This window comes from Xenia sp. Carnegie-2017, unplaced genomic scaffold, assembly GCF_021976095.1.
Source record: "Xenia sp. Carnegie-2017 unplaced genomic scaffold, XeniaSp_v1 HiC_scaffold_23, whole genome shotgun sequence".
NCBI lineage: Eukaryota > Metazoa > Cnidaria > Anthozoa > Malacalcyonacea > Xeniidae > Xenia > Xenia sp. Carnegie-2017.
The window spans coordinates 19,473,124-19,489,559 of NW_025813486.1; the positions used below are offsets into that span (position 1 = coordinate 19,473,124).

The 16,436-nt window shown below is 35.8% G+C and overlaps 3 protein-coding genes across 5 annotated transcripts; all 3 read right to left on the reverse strand.

Moving 5' to 3' along the window:
- On the reverse strand, positions 1-8,138 carry LOC124448178 (zinc transporter ZIP11-like). 3 transcript variants are annotated; one of them, XR_006948963.1, is made up of 10 exons: positions 7,908-8,138; positions 7,792-7,830; positions 7,335-7,499; positions 6,963-7,236; positions 5,412-5,481; positions 5,238-5,336; positions 5,101-5,164; positions 4,926-5,020; positions 3,154-3,605; positions 1-2,482 (listed from the first exon to the last, which is right to left on the reverse strand). XR_006948963.1 is itself a non-coding variant. In XM_046999188.1 (9 exons), the coding sequence occupies exons 1-9, from the start codon at positions 8,121-8,123 to the stop codon at positions 3,527-3,529; spliced, it is 1,101 nt and encodes a 366-aa protein (XP_046855144.1). In that variant the 5' UTR covers positions 8,124-8,138; the 3' UTR covers positions 1-3,526. The 3 variants fall into 3 exon arrangements, 1 of the variants encoding a protein (XP_046855144.1); XR_006948964.1 differs by having other exon boundaries at positions 1-1,058; positions 2,376-3,605; XM_046999188.1 differs by having other exon boundaries at positions 1-3,605.
- A 551-nt stretch (positions 8,139-8,689) lies between these two features.
- On the reverse strand, positions 8,690-10,669 carry LOC124448179 (ribosomal L1 domain-containing protein 1-like). The gene is made up of 6 exons (XM_046999189.1): positions 10,413-10,669; positions 10,033-10,175; positions 9,826-9,940; positions 9,593-9,741; positions 9,271-9,369; positions 8,690-9,127 (listed from the first exon to the last, which is right to left on the reverse strand). The coding sequence occupies exons 1-6, from the start codon at positions 10,449-10,451 to the stop codon at positions 8,848-8,850; spliced, it is 825 nt and encodes a 274-aa protein (XP_046855145.1). The 5' UTR covers positions 10,452-10,669; the 3' UTR covers positions 8,690-8,847.
- A 3,116-nt stretch (positions 10,670-13,785) lies between these two features.
- Positions 13,786-15,519, reverse strand: LOC124449393 (transcription factor sox-3-like). The gene has a single exon (XM_047000311.1). The coding sequence runs from the start codon at positions 15,030-15,032 to the stop codon at positions 14,094-14,096; it is 939 nt and encodes a 312-aa protein (XP_046856267.1). The 5' UTR covers positions 15,033-15,519; the 3' UTR covers positions 13,786-14,093.
- Between the last annotated feature and the right edge of the window lie 917 nt (positions 15,520-16,436).

The window sequence follows — 16,436 nt, forward strand, 5'->3', positions numbered from 1 at the left end:
TTTAGCCAGCTACAATCCATCTTATCGGACAAAGTTTTGCCGACAAAATTTTTATTATATTACACAAACTACATACTCAAATGAAATATTATAAGCCTATATACTTATATAAGTCAGTCCCGTTTAATATTTTCGACATAGTTCGACGATAAGCCTGACTCTTTTTAAACATTACAGGCAGTAATGTGAAGGTAAGCTTCTTATTCGCGTCACCAAGCAAACCATCAATTTCCTCGCAAAGTGCAGTAGCAAAAGAGCTTTTTGCCATAAAATCTTATCGCCAATATCTAAAAGTTAAATAAATGCATAGCTTTCCAAAACGTCTCGAATGACCAAATTCTTATGACAAATTAGCAAACTCTCTCCATTTTTCATGAGCGTGTTTTTTTCTAACTCAGAGCAGATCGCAAGCCTTCTCTCTGTACCAAGAGAGTCAATATACGCCATTGGAATATTGTCATCAGAGTTGCGATGATTTGAATTGTTCGATGAGAGATTCAAGTCGACATTGGTAGTAGAACCATAGCTGCAAATGTCGCGTTTGGATGAATTTTGATGCCTGTGCATTTGAAGAGAAGAGTTGAACTTCCGTCGCGTTGGCTCGCTATGGATGTGTTGAGGGCGCGGGAAACTTTTGCTGGTTTTACGAGAGAAAAATCTAAAATGGGACTTTTGACCAACAGGCTTGTTGCTGTAGTTCAAATCGTACTCGTTCACTGATCTACTGCGACTGTTTTTGCTTATTAAAGACGTTAACATTCTTAATGGCTACTTCAAGAAGACGCTTTCCAATAGTTCTTGTCTGGTGTTTGTGTGTGGAATGACAGAAAGAAATATCTGTTTTATTTGTCAGATGGCAGCGACAAACGCCAAGATTTATCAGTTTATATCTTTCAATCAACACGAAATCATCAGTAATGGACTCATACGGAGATGGACGACAGTGCAAATCCTTTTTTTCTCAGGAGAGAGGAGCATACAATGGGCAGTTTTTGGCAGCGTAATCGAGCGGTAACACAATCATCGGCAAAAGCTTTTATTTGAGCACAGTTGACATGCTGTTGGGTGTGAAAAACGTTTCAGTTACTGAGTGTTAAAATGCTCTTAATGCTGGAAAAACTGTGATTAGTGCATTTCAAGAGATGTGTATTAACGCTGGGGTGTTGCATGTACCAGATGGTAAGACAAATGATATCGAAAAAAAGCTTATGGGAAGAGATTTTACCAAAAAAAAAGAACCAGCTCTCACGATGTCATTAAAAACGAACGGACAACATATATTCAGTTGAAGAAAGACCATACATACGCTGTGACAAAATGACGAACAAAACGCAACGTCATCATGTGAAGTCCGCTCAAGATAGATAACAAGCTTTTATCGAAATGCGATGCTGGTTTAGTAAAGTACTTATGAATAGCTATACATTCAGTTAAACACGTGTGCACACAAGACGCGGCGAGTGCTTAAGTGCTGATGTGTATCAAAATTTCTCAGGCCGATGAAAAACACTGCAACAAAACCACATCACGTGATTCAACTACAACCAATCGGAGGCGTTCAAGAACAGAACCCATGGAACATCTAGAAAGCTGAAAAATACCGGACGTAGGAAGGAGAATGCGAGGAATTGTGAAGGAAACTTGAGTGCGAGACTTAAAGAAGATAAAAATACGCCATGAGTTTTACGCTGTGTGCAAGAGATCTTGCAAAAAAACAATTGTTTGCAAGCGAACCATATTGACCAAAAACTGACAAATTACGACAAACATAATAATTTAAAGCCTACGGAAAGTACTTTTTAGCTACTCTTCAAATGTAACAATCGAAAAAATAAGTTATATTGTGACTCGAAAGCACAACGGAGAAAGATTTTACGTATCTTTGATACAATCCATCGGTCGTAAACGCTCTCACGACACAATCACGAAGTTAGTAAATGCGTTCAACGCAAAAGGTTCGGTCAAAAATTAAAAATTGTTTCAATCATCAGAATACCGCACGAAAATATGCTAGAAGATACACTTTTACGTAGATGTACTGCGAAGATATAGTTTTGCGTACGCGTCTTGCCGTTTTGATGACATATCTTCCATAAAAAGCAGTAACCATTTAAGGTTTGCCTCGCGCGTGGTCAGAACGTACCATCTTAACGATGATATTTAGACAAGTCCAGATAAGTCAAGATGAACGCCCGCACATTAAACCATAAACGAACAAAATTTGCTCTGCATTTTACTTTTGGGAAGGGGGGGGATGGCTTCTGCGGCGAAAAACAACAGGTGGGGTTGTTTACCAGCCCGTAAAAGCAAAGCTTCTGATTTGAGACGCTTTCATTAACACTAGTGCGTCGATACATCAAGGATTGAACACTTACCTTTTAACCAGATAGATGACATCATCATTTATCATCGTTATGTAACCAAGTATTCGACGCTCTTACGTAAGTGATTACGAGATGTTCGAGTGCTTGAAAGGCTACAACTGAAAGATTTGAGCAATAATGAATTATCATTGTAAAATGAGTACTAGTAACTAGCAGATTAATACACCTCAAAAAAGCTATTGACGTCTTTCTCATTATAAATTATTCTACATTGACTTACGTAAGGGACCGCGGGGAGAAGCTCAGCTGCCGTGAGAAGATATTTTAGTGAATAGTTCTTGCGCACGCAAGGGGGTTGTCCATAGTTAAGAGAGGGATTTCGTTTTTAGTTTGAGAAAATATTCATTATCGCCATACATCTAATTGGCTTTTCGCATGAAAATATCCATCTTCATATTCAATATTTTTACTAAAACAAGAGACGCAAAAGTCTTCTTCGGACAAAATGAAACATAATACTTAGTTATATTTTTTACTTACTAATCTTAGCTATAATTTTCGATAAGGTGAGGCCGAGAAATTCCGAAGTACTATGGCAAGATGATACCTTACATTTCGTTCAAGAAACTATTCGCAAGAACTTCTGCCATGACAAATATAGTCAAATGTAGTGGATGACACTATAATGGATGACACTATAATGGTTGGGGAAGGGTATTTCTTATTAACGTCTACTAACAATAAGCCTTTTTACCTTAAAAAAATCACATATTTACCCATTCTGTATAGGTTATTAATTGATAATAAAACAGAAAAATAAAAAACATACATTATACATGCCAAACATTTTCCTATGCTACAACTGTCAAGAATGCAGATAAGCTTCACGCAATAAGCGTAGGATGCGGCATAATTGAACGACTTCTTTGTTTAACATTGTTGGGTATTACGAAACTATAAATATGTTATAAAAAAATAAAAGCCCTTAAACTTCGTCATCCTAAACAAAGCACTTACGCATCTTCAGCTTTTTTTAAACTTTTTGAAACACTCGCTAATGAACATTCGTTTTTTTTTATTACGCACGCAAATTCAAATTTATAGACGCTATGTTACTATTAATAAATACAAGCCATTATATGCTTCACATTACAGCTGTTACTAAACAGCCTTAAAAAATACAGGCCTTAAAAAATCCATTTTCAACCGAGGCCAACATCCAATGACATCATGACTACGAAACCTGCCATTGTACACCAAGATGCTAATTGACCATTGCCGCTAAACAAAAAATACAAAATACTTCATTTCTTTATCCATGAATGTATTCAGTTGTATAATTAATAAATAAGCCGCTATAAGATGATCTTAAGTTTGTGTTACAGGCGGTACGGCGCCCGCATTTCCTATTTGAAAATGACTATTTTAGGACTACTTTAGTGTAAACAATGGGTTTCAAGTACTTGAAGATACATTGCGATGGATTAAATTTTAGCAAAGACAAATGGGCTATCTTTTCAACTAAAGCACTAAGAACAGGAAGAATTACATGTGAAGTGCTTTCAAAATGTGTTTGACGTTAAATATCTTAAATAAAAAACATTTTTAATCTCGTGAAAATGTACTGCATACTGTCGTTATTTAGAGATCATTAGTCACGTAATCCAAACCGCCTGCCAGCCCGCATTTTAAACATATGCTCCTCTCTTCTGAGAGTATAGAGTACATTTGCTGAGAGTATAGAGTACGTATGAGTACGTATGAGAGTATAGAGTACGTATTGCCTGAGAGTATAGAGTACGTATGAGTACGTATGAGAGTATAGAGTACGTATTGCCTGAGAGTATAGAGTACCTATGAGTACGTATGAGAGTATAGAGTACGTATTGAGAGTATAGAGTACGTATTGCCTAGAGTATAGAGTACGTATGACCTGAGATATAGAGTACGTATTGCCTGAGAGTATATAGAGTACGTATTGCCTGAGAGTATAGAGCACGTATGAGTACGTATGAGAGTATAGAGTACGTATTGCCTGAGAGTATAGAGTACGTATGAGTACGTATGAGAGTATAGAGTACGTATGAGTACGTATGAGAGTATAGAGTACGTATGAGTACATATGAGAGTATAGAGTACGTATGAGTACGTATGAGAGTATAGAGTACGTATGAGTACGTATGACAGTATAGAGTACGTATGAGTACGTATGAGAGTATAGAGCATGTATGAGTACGTATGAGAGTATAGAGCACGTATGAGTACGTATGAGAGTATAGAGTACGTATTGCCTGAGAGTATAGAGTACGTATGAGTACGTATGAGTATAGAGTACGTATTGCCTGAGAGTATAGAGTACGTATTGCCTGAGAGTATAGAGTACGTATTGCCTGAGAGTATAGAGTACGTATGAGTACGTATGAGAGTATAGAGTACGTATTGCCAGTAGTATGAGAGTATAGAGTACGTATTGCCTGAGAGTATAGAGTACGTATGCTCCTCTCTCCTGCCGCGGGCTGGCAGGAGAGAGGAGCATTCTTGCCCGCGGATCAGAAACTAAAAATCAACTTTTAAAGGCCTTAGTAAAATGTCATATGGTACCATGATTGTGCTTCAGGGACGATATCGTCTACGACAACATAAATCATCGCTCCAGCAGCAAATGACAATGCGTACGGTAGTATAGGCTCTACCAACTAATGAGAAAGATGAATAACTTTTAGTGAGAAGCAACAATATACCTCGGGTGGAATGCACGATAAAACCATTTACTCACCACAACTGCAAAAGCACCAAATACACCAGCAAGTGGTTCTACCACGCCGCTTAGTTGACCGAAACTTTACGAAATATTCACAAACATAAATTAATTTGAAAAACAATCTATGCAAACACAAACTCTTTCCTACTTACAAAAAACTTCTTAATGGCGACAGGCCAGATGCCACTAAAGGAAGACTAACTGCTAAGCCTTCGGGAAAGTTCTGAATGCCAATACCAATGGCTAAATTTCTTAAAACCATAAAAGAATATACTTAAAGGATGGTTTAAAAGGCAAGAAAATGAAACAGTCAATTGTATTTTTACCTTGCATTTTCTAAGGTAGCTGAGGGACTTTTACCAATTGCTCCAAAGCCAACACCAACAGCAAGACCCTCTGTTCAAAAGACACAATTACAATAAATTCGTAAATATGTGCATATGTACATTCTAACACACACACTGAGTCTCTGGAACTGAGCCTCAAGAGCTTAGCCTACAGAACTGAGCCTCAAGAGCTTAGCCTACAGAACTGAGCCTCAAGAGCTTAGCCTACAGAACTGAGCCTCTAGAACTGAGCCTCTAGAACTGACCATCTAGAAGAGCGTATCTAGAACTGAGCCTCTAGAACTGACCAAAAGAACTGAGTCTGTAGAACTGACCATCTAGAAGAATGCATCTAGAACTGAGCCTGTAGAACTGAGCCTGTAGAACTGAGCCTCTAGAACTGAGCATCTAGAACTGAGCCTGTAGAACTGAGCCTGTAGAACTGAGCCTGTAGAACTGAGCCTGTAGAACTGATCCTCTAGAACTGATCCTCTAGAACTGATTCTCTAGAACTGATCCTCTAGAACTGATCCTCTAGAACTGATCCTCTAGAACTGATCCTCTAGAACTGATCCTCTAGAACTGATCCTCTAGAACTGATCCTCTAGAACTGATCCTCTAGAACTGATCCTCTAGAACTGATCCTCTAGAACTGATCCTCTAGAGCTGATCCTCTAGAACTGAGCCTCTAGAACTGAGCCTCTAGAACTGAGCCTCTAGAAGTTAGCCTTTGGAACTAACACATAACTCTTGGAAAGACAATTGCAAAGCTGCTTTATTGCATGCAGCTCAGAATATTTTCCCTCGACAGCAGAAAAAAGTGCATGCTTTAGTAACATAAAAAATTATTAGTAAGTTTTGATATGGTCATTCTTGTGTCATAGAAGTACATTTTTATATTGTCAAAAGTTAAGCAACGTCCCAACCTATGAGCAACACACAAAAAAACTTGACACTGAATGTCTCTTAAATACAAAATGAACTGACATTGTTGTACAATAACAATTGTACTATGTAATCAAGCCTTAACTATGATGTAATGTCAATTACTAAATTTAATGAAAACAATGTAGTCAATCATAAATATACTAAAGTAAATGGTTTGAACCCGGGAGTATCGTTACATGTTTGTAAATGTAGATCGTCCAGGTTGGTATAGTCCTGAAAAGGACTTTTTTTGTTGTTGTTGACTGACGTTTCGACAACCTTAGCGGTAGTCATCTTCAGAGTCAAATGAGGAGTAAACGTCAGGAAAAATGACGTACAATGACGTAAGAAGCAGATTACAAATATGGCTAACCTGACGTACGTTTACTCCTCATTTGACTCTGAAGACGACTACTGCTAAGGTGTCGAAACGTCAGTCAACAACAACAACAAAAACAGTCCTTCTCAGGACCATACCAACCTGGACGATCTACATTTATAAACATGCATAAATATACTGTCCTAACTTCCTGCACCTATAACAATGCTACTAAGCAAAAAAGGAAAATCTTTTTGCCCATCTACCAATCATAAAGAAAGCCTTCTTATGATCTCTATACACACCTGGTATGTTGTGCACAGTAATTGCTACAATAAGCAAAAATATTTTCATCCAATCTGTGCGACTAGTTACGCTGTCCATTTCATTTTCAATGGAATTAGACATGACATCTTCTTGTGAACTATTAGGCTTTCTTCTTTGAACAATGTTTATTTTTGTATCGTCTCTTAAATCAGAAAGACTATTATAAGCTGTAACATTGAATCCATTTTTGACTTTCTCGTCTTCTGTCTTATTCGGTGAGAAAATGTTACAAATATTCTCTGAGTCGTAGCCCTGTGAAATTTCAAAACATAATACATTTGACATATAATAACTTAAGAAATCTAGGAAGTAATTTCAAACAATTTCAAACTAATTTACCGACAACTTACAAGATATGTCAGAAAGATGTCAGCATAATATACAAATGCTGCTCCCAAAAGAAAAATTGATACTGGTACAAAGGAATATTGCCCATTTTGGCCATAAATGTTTGATTGAGATGCCATCTCGATGGCTGGAGCAAGAAGAGACCAGAAAGAGGCAGCAGTCATCACCTTAAATGAAAAAGATAAGTAGTTTGTCGTTGCACAGATCAACCAGGCCTAATGACTGCAGTCAGTAGCATATCAAGTCAAAAAAATTGGATAGTGCTATCACTGCTATGAAAATTTCATTATTCGTTTCAATGGATATCTATTGTTTTGCAATGAGTGAATACAGAAAAATTTACAAGTCACGAAAGGACTAAATTTAGCAATTTAGCGGGGTGACAATGACTACTGACTACAGTAGTAGACTAGCAGTTGTACACTCAATGACAGCAAAATAAATAAATACAAAACTAACCCCCGCAGCAAAGCCAAGACTTCCATCCAGCACTTTACGCTAAAAACAATTCATTACACAATGTTCAATTGCACAATAAAACAGTTACACTGACTTTGAATCGTAAAAACACAAACCTGACTTCCATCAAAAACAAACACTAAGGCAGCTCCGGCTGCTGTCAAACTCCATGTAAGCAATGTTCCCAAAAGAGCTTGCACAACAGCATGACAACCAGCAATCATTTCGGAAAATTCGCGAGGAACTTCCTTCCCAATATATTTGATTGAAGCAATCAGTTGAGCGGCCGCCTTTTTTGTCACGCGCTTAAATGCGGGATATATTTGACGCATTTGTTGCGGACAACACAGAGGACTACCTACAGAATCAAATGTATTTCCGCGGTTTCACCAGGCTTAGCCTCCAGATTTTGTTCTTATTTGTAAATTTTAAATCATTACCTTAGTTGATTTCATATTTGAAGGTGTATATTGTCCAGGTTAGTGTAGTCCTGAGTCCTGACGACTGTTAGTGTTGGTATGAAGTGGTCAAAACTGTTTATCAAAACCTAACAGCAACAATCTTCGTTCTCAGGCCTGAACTAACTTGGACAATCTACATTTTCAAGCATGTAACGATACTTTTGTGTTCAAATCATTCACTTCATTGTAAATTTCTTTAGAAGTTAATTGTTTTACACCCAGTAATTGAACACCAAATCACTTACATAACTGTAAAAGTCAGACTGCACAAACAACTGTGAACAGATGACTCAAACTAGTTGTACAACACTAGTAAGATCCCAATGAACCAACACTTTTCAACCTTGGCTCATTGCAAAACCTAAACCTAGATTGCTCGTGCATCTTACAACAGAAAAAAATGCAATTCAGATGCATTGTTTAGTTGAAAGTTTAGATTTTCTTTTATGTAATGTTTATTTTTCATGTAAAAGGGACAAAATACAACGTTTAAATTTGTGCTGAATTATAATGGTAAATGCACTGTACCACATCAATTATACATGTAAAAAAATCTTCTGCTCAATCCTGATGCTGAAGCCACAACAAAATTTCTTTAGCTGCTGACTTCTTTGATTCTACGTTTCTTTGTCCCTTTTCCCTTTTTAACATCCTCTGTCTTTCTCTTTTTAGATTGTGAATTTTTTTCAATCACATCAATATTATTTGGCAACGAAGTATATATAGGTAAGGCTATCGAGTTGGCTGACTTGATATTCATCGACTGGATGTTTGACCAACCACGTGGTATTATTTTAGCAATGCATTGAACAGCTTCCATAACATTAAGTATTACATCTTCACAAGTCATTCCAGTGTGAGCAATACGAACAGCACTACAGATGTTAAAAAAACTGCAGTCAGTGTTTCTGTCTGTGAATATCTTTCGTATTTGTCAATGTAATTTGCACTTGATTAATTTAGTTAAACCATTTTAAAAATGCAAAATGTTGTAAATATTTCACATAAATTTCGTTACCTACAAGAGCCTTGACCAAATGAAACTAAAGTACAATTTAAAGCTTTCTCAATTTCGTTGTTCAAATCTTTCTTTCTGAAATCAACAGGTTGAGGAAACCTACGACAAGATTTGAATCATACAAAATATGAACTTAGTAACACATTGTTTATATAAATGACAATATTTTTTGATACAAATTAAATTGCACTAAAGATGGGTTGTACGTAATTTATGTCAAAACATGATTAAAAAAATAAAAATGAAGAATATTATCCTTTATTTAAAATGCTTAATAAGGTAAAACAAATGTTGAATGATCATAACATCAACATCAACCCACATTTTTTTGCGATAAAATTCCTTTCCCAGTCTTTTAGATAGCAAGTGATAAATCCTATCATCACTCAAAAACACATCATACATTCCAAGGAGCTGCCGTCTCGAGGCGTACGACTTATAATGTGTTTTTATTTTTGAGATTGGAATAACCTATCAAATAAATATTGTCATTAGACCATGCAACATACAAACCGAAACTTTGCTGACTACAAAACATGAAAAACATAATGAAACCTTTGTGATCGAAGAAACTCCTTTCTTTCCAAGCATTTCTTTTACAATGGATGATTTATCTTTTGTAAATAGACAAACATCACTCATATGCTTATAAAGGGGTTTTGGTAAAGGTCTACAATCGTCAAACAAACATATCATTGTCAAAATTGCTTTTAAAATCAACCGATTGTACATAAATACAAATCAAATGAAAGTATAGCTTACATTCGCTTTGGCTTCTTATCTAGTTGAGGAATTTTCTTTAAAGAAATTTGAAGCCAAATTAATTCACTTTCATTCAATAAACTCGCTTCCTTGCTTTTCTTTTTTTCCAAATATTTCATCAACGCACGAACGGCCATTTCGACCTGATGAAATCAATTGTAAATCGAAAAATCATTAAAATCTCTGTCAAAAAATATCAACAAGACGAACGCAACTACCGAACTTTTAATGAGCTTTCTCAGCGGCCTACCAAATATGGCTTTGCCGTTCTCTATGGCTTAACTGTTTCAACTACTTAAAGAAACTTCACTAATAGTTTTATTGTAAAATAGCATAAAAGATAAAAAGCAGCAAAGAGCAATAAAATAGAATAAATTTACCTGGTCATTCTCCAAACTACTCGTGCGAACAACCGCCATATTTATTTGCGACGAAACACGTGGTTTACACGTGGGCTTTCGATATACTTCATGTTAATGTCGTTAATACAAAACAGGAGGGGGTAGTAATTCACTTTAGGCGAGGGGGAAACCTACTGAAACCTAAGTGACAGTAAAATTTGATAAGTACAGGTATTTATTTCCTCTAGTACACACCACATCGCGGGGGCATTTTTTAACTTTCAAAGAAACTTGATGCATTGTGTATTGTAGGAAGGCGAGTGATAGAAAGAGGCGGTTACTTTACAATAAAAAATATAAATTAATAAACAATAGAACAAAGAAATCAAGAACAATGACTTTGCATTACAAAATTACATAACGTTAAAAAGAGCAAAATTACGGTGCACACTGCAACTTTAAGGCATCAGAAAGGCGTCATATTTTAGTATAAGAGTTAATTGTGATTCCGCCAAATTAATATTGTTGGATGCCAACCAACCTCCACGGATTTGTCGAACATTGTGACTTGCCCACGACGGCTAGTGCCCACAATAGCATTGATCAAATATTCCTTTTGTATTTGTCCACCAACATGGCGGCCGTGACGTAACATGCAACCCTTTTATTTGTAGCACATTTATCTGCAATATTGCTTAAAGATTTATATTGCTTTTTTTCCCTGACAACCAATAGTCTTGTAATACTACGCTTTTTAAGAGGAGAAGCAGGTATTTGTACAAGGGAGGCGTATATTGCAGTGGCGTAGCAAACTTGATGATTGTTGGGGCACGTATTCTTGACTTGCAATTCCGCCATGTTGGTGATATGATAGAAAAGAATATTTTATCAGTGTTATTGTTGGCACCAGCCGACGTAGGCGAGCAACATTGTTTGGTAAATCTCAAGAGAGCGGTTGCAAGTCAAGAATTCATATATTCAGATTCTGATATTATTATATATTCTGACATTTATGAATATGAGACCTCATCGAGTTTCCCACGTTGCTGTAATGTATTTTCTATGTAAATCGGTGAGGCGTTTATAAGAGGAGTGTGTAATCGAGACTATGCGTTTATTAGAGGAAATACGGTCTGTAGAAATTGCTATTGAGCAATTTCCACTCAAGACATAAGCAAATCTTCTAAGTCCCAACTCGTCCATCAAGTTTCTGTGAATCTGTCTGTCTCGGGAAGTGGGGGTGGGGTGGGGGGAGAGGCTTAGTTGATATGAAGAGGGAACTTCATCTAATACTAAAGGATGTTGAAAAAAACAGGCATGTAGTTAAGGAATTTTATCTTTTAAATTTTAAATTAGTGTCTAAAGGCATGTTATTCTAGACCAAAGGCACGGTTTCCGAGCCAAATCAACAAACCTCTTTTATAATATATAATCACTGGTATTGTGTTGGAGACGTCTATAATAGACTGGGTGTTTATTCAAAAAAAAACACGTTAAATACAAACTAACGCTTTCAGGGAGGGGGGCGCTTGTTGGATACCAAGCGTTTATTTGATAGGGGGCGTTTATTGGATAATTAACGGTAAGTATTTAAAAATCCTTTCTACATTTATTTTTTTTTTGCATTGAACAAATACGCCGTTAATTTTTTTGACAAGATACACAAAGTGTAGCGTTTACAAGAGGAACAACCGAGTCGTTCGTGACTTCTCAGTAACAAAAACGCTCTTCTGGCCGCCTGCATATCGTGACAAAATCCGTTTGCATGTGCTGCAACGGAAAACATCAATTTATAATTATAAGCTATTATAAAATCATCTTCAATGATTATATAGTACATACTTTCGTCCATGGGAATTTATAATATGGCGTGGGTCTTGAGGTTTTTAAATAGTGATGGTTTGTTGTAGTTACATTGTGTTTTTGAAGTTGACAACATGAAATTATTGGGCATGGAAACGTTTCGTATCGTAAAAACAAACATAATCTAGATGAATGCATCTCGTATGGAAGGCCTTTTTATGTAATTAGTATTGTGCTTGGCGCATATGAAAAATCTTTTAAATAAAATAGACTTAGGAAAAGATCATATATAACATTGACTATAGTTTCGTGTGAATAAAACTCTGGTAGATGATTAAACAAACATCATTTGCGAAACTATATAACTACAGTGAGTTGGGTTGGGTTGATTGTACTTTTTTGGTTAGATGTGAATCAACTTCATTATAACAATAAGTATTGAATAAACTCCTTCATCTACCGTTCAAATATGATTATAGCAGGAATACTTTGACAATATATACGTAAGGCTTTGTATATCGTGCAACAACATTCCTTGTTAGGAAGTCTTTTACGTGTTAACTTATATTTTTAGCGTTTTATTTCGAAATATATTTCGAAATGCACTTAAAATAAAGAGCATTTTAGTTAAACTATTAATGATATTCCGTGTTTCTGCGTCAATACTTAAAAGTATGTTGCAAACATGGAATGAAAACACGAAACTTCAACATCAAATGTTCTACAATGTATTACAAGTAACAAAATTATTGAATAACTGGAAACTGTTAGACTTTTGATTCGTTAAATGCAAAGAATATTTGCATTTTACCATACTGAAAAAGACGGATGGTGATGTTTTTAGAAGAGTTAGAGTGAATTCAATATTTAAGTCACGTAACGACTCAAGATCACTGTAGAAGACTACATTGAAAAACGAAATCAAAACAAATTATTTGTTAACTGTGTTCTTCAGACATATATTGTTATTTGGATATTGTCTCTACACAAAATAATGCAAACTTTTTCAAATATTTCCCCGCGTGACCATGTTTTCTATGGAAATGCTTTATCTTTTCCATTGACTTGTAGTTTTATGTAATTGTGGGTTTTCAGATTAGCAAAATTGTAGGGCTGATGACAACAACAGAAGCCACGTGTATGAATAAAGACGACTATTTCACCAAGTACACACTTTATCATTATAGTCTACAAATCTAGAGTGCACAAACATCACGAAAATACACCCTACTTTTTTAATTAATGCACTTTAAGAATATTATTGTAAACACATTTTCTATGTTGCTAAGGGGTACAAAGAATGTTGACTGGCTTGCAGTAAATATTAAATAATTATCAAAATTTTCTAGCAACCTGAAGCATTTGGCAACAAGTTGAAGTGGAACTCGAGAAGTTGAAGTGTATGGGCGTTAGTTCATACGTATGTACACGGAGATCACAATAAACCAACTTTGTTTGCTTGCGTCCATGCGAAACCTGTGAAGTAGTTAAAAATACAAGGGAAGCTGTAGAAGTTTAATGAAAATGTTCAATAAACACTCTTTCTCCGTCAATTCATTATGAATAATTGCAGACAAAATGCAATTGGCAAAAAATAAACATGATCACATACAATCAGTTAACATCTATTTCACGATTACATCTATACTTTGCTAAGAATTAAACAACACAATTTAACAACGCATCTAACATTTTATAGGAAGAAGTAAACATAAATAGGAAAGCTATTGTATATATCTATAAATAATATAGAATTATCTACAATCTAATAATATACAACGTCAAAGAAATGTGCCAGCACATTTTGCAAAAGCCGTAGTTAAGAATAAAATGTTCGTCAAATCTACTTGAGATAAAGATGACTCTATTAAATGAAGCAAAATTTCCCATTATAGACTAGAAATAGACTGGAAGTTTTTATATAAAACTTGAAGTGATGTTATCCATCGGATCTACGAGTTTAGAATAACTCAAACCATCACCAAATGTGTTGGATAACGGAGTAAACAGACTTGAAGTGTCATCTTTAGGCGAAGAGATATAGTCTGAGAGAGGAATATGATTTCTGTTCAGGTTGTTCGATAAATAACCAAATGGCGAAACGGGAAAGTTAAATCCTTGATGATATAAATTTTGATTGTATTTAGGAGGAGGATAATATTTATCATCAGAGTCGAACGTTAGTGACGGTTCAGAACAACCAGGTCGATTGGAAATAACTCCATTGAAATCAATGTTGTTTAACGAATGCTTGAACATTGCTGGGTTAGCATACAAAGATGCCTGATCATGAACAGCACCATTCCTGGTTGTCGAAGACATAAACTGCCCATTTGTTGTGACGGAGGTGAGATCGTTACTCATCCTTAATGAATCAGAATTTGTTTCATTCTTGATGATGCTGAAAAGTTCCTCCGGTCTTAAATTTTCGAATTTTTGTTTCTTAGCCAATTGATGCTTTTTCCCTTTGAGTCGTTTCGGGGAGTATTTGTAATCTGGATGCTCGAGTTTATGTTGAGTTCGAAGTCTCTCGGCTTCTTCAATGAAAGGTCTTCGCTCTTCTTCAGGCAACACTTGCCATATTTTACCAAGAGTTTTGCTAAGCTTTGCATAGTTTAAATTTGGGTATTTTGTCGCAACCTTTCGACGGGCGACTTGGGCGTAAAGCATGAACGCATTCATGGGTCGTTTTACTCGTTTTTCTGAAGTCTTAAGCGACGAGCCACCTTGACGAGTCATTGCCGAGAGAGATGTAAGGTCAGAACTGTGAAGAATGTTCGTTATAGCCTCTGCAATGGCAGGGTTTGAGTCACATGAACGCTGGAACATTGGTAATACGTCCGCTGTTTCCACCATTTTTCGTTATGAGGATGCTTATACCGAAAGAAAGAAGTCGTTTAACACAATGGTTTTGTAAATTTGTAACTTCTAAAATTAAATACCACACCGTCTCCTGTTCAAATGGTCACGAAAAAGCCGGTGTAAACAATGTATGCGTCTCGACGATGATATCTTTGCAATTGTTCAATTGATTTACCTTAGCGTTCGAAGTATTTTATAAAGAGCAAAATCTAGACCGAGTACGTCTTAAATAATGGTAGCATTAACAATTGTTGGATGAACTACCGTTTTCCGCATTTATATGCCCAGCGCAGCACATAGTAGCTCATTAATTTTGGATGTCATTAACAACAATTTGCACATTTTTGAGGTGATTCCTGAGAGCGCTTGAGGGGAAATCGTGAAGTGTTTATAACCTAGAACAAAAACTATTATGAGTAGGCGTCCCAGCGCGTATGCCTTGCCAAAACACGACCATATATGTGTAAGACTGCTTATGAAGAAAATTTCCTTTTTTTTGTCGAGCGTTCGGGAATTTTTTAGCACCAGCAAACACCTAGGTGAAATATACTTTTTTTGAAACTGTTAATTTATAAACGCATTCTGCAACAAATAAAGAAATGAAAGTGTTTGCTGGTGGTGTGCTTCTTAGATCATAACTCCCAAGAAATCGCTAAGATATACACAACTCCAAAATATATTGATCAAAATAATTTTGTTTGTGTGCAAAAACGCATGGGTGTTTTTTTTTGAATAGTTGGTAGGTGAATAGCCTGGGCAAGAGAGTAACTAGCATGTTACCGTTAATCACAAACTCTATCTGAAATGTAACTAAAGTATCGTGTATAATTTATGCTGTTGATGAATAATTCAAGAGGAACAAGAAATTTTAGGGTAGTTACATTTCGGTAAAGGTATTTCAGCAGAGTCATGGATACACTTATAATAAAGAGAGAATTTTGTCTATTTTATTTTTCACTCAATTCTGAAAACATGTTTTCGCAGACCGTAGATTTTTCTGCATCGACTTGCTGTTTCCATCGTTTCAAAATATTTTCAAGAAAGAAATAACGCAGGAAAATATCAATTAGAGTTTAATTAAACGATATACTTTCAACCTTGACAAATCATACTAAATTCCTTGAATTATTATTTTCCATACATGTTAGCAAGTCTATATTTATCGATCGTCTGTCACGTGGTTGGGAGACACGTTAATAAGTAGCAGACTTTCGAACAACCATGAGTTTTTCTTTAGGTTATTATGTCTGTGTGTTTGTAAAAATTTTTGGATTCTACATCGGCTCAGGAGTAAAATTCAATCTCCAAATAGCATGACACACTTCATTTTAAAATCTATGTAATATACTTCCATAATTGTGGAGCGCATTAGTTTTGCCACAATCTGCTAAAGAATGA

What these genes read in the sequence shown, in the direction of transcription:
- LOC124448179 (XM_046999189.1), bottom strand. Translation starts at nt 10,451, where the DNA reads ATGGCGGTTGTTCGCACGAGTAGTTTGGAGAATGACCAG. An exon ending in GAGTTTCTTCGATCACAAAG is followed by an intron (nt 9,742 to 9,825) that starts GTTTCATTATGT and finishes TTTATTTGATAG; the next exon opens with GTTATTCCAATCTCAAAAAT. An exon ending in GAATTTTATCGCAAAAAAAT is followed by an intron (nt 9,370 to 9,592) that starts GTGGGTTGATGT and finishes ATCTTGTCGTAG; the next exon opens with GTTTCCTCAACCTGTTGATT.
- LOC124448178 (XM_046999188.1), bottom strand. Translation starts at nt 8,123, where the DNA reads ATGCGTCAAATATATCCCGCATTTAAGCGCGTGACAAAAAAGGCGGCC. An exon ending in GTCTTGGCTTTGCTGCGGGG is followed by an intron (nt 7,500 to 7,791) that starts GTTAGTTTTGTA and finishes TTTTCATTTAAG; the next exon opens with GTGATGACTGCTGCCTCTTT. An exon ending in GTCCCTGAAGCACAATCATG is followed by an intron (nt 3,606 to 4,925) that starts GTACCATATGAC and finishes TTTTTTGTTTAG; the next exon opens with CGGCAATGGTCAATTAGCAT.
- LOC124449393 (XM_047000311.1), bottom strand. Translation starts at nt 15,032, where the DNA reads ATGGTGGAAACAGCGGACGTATTACCAATGTTCCAGCGTTCATGTGAC.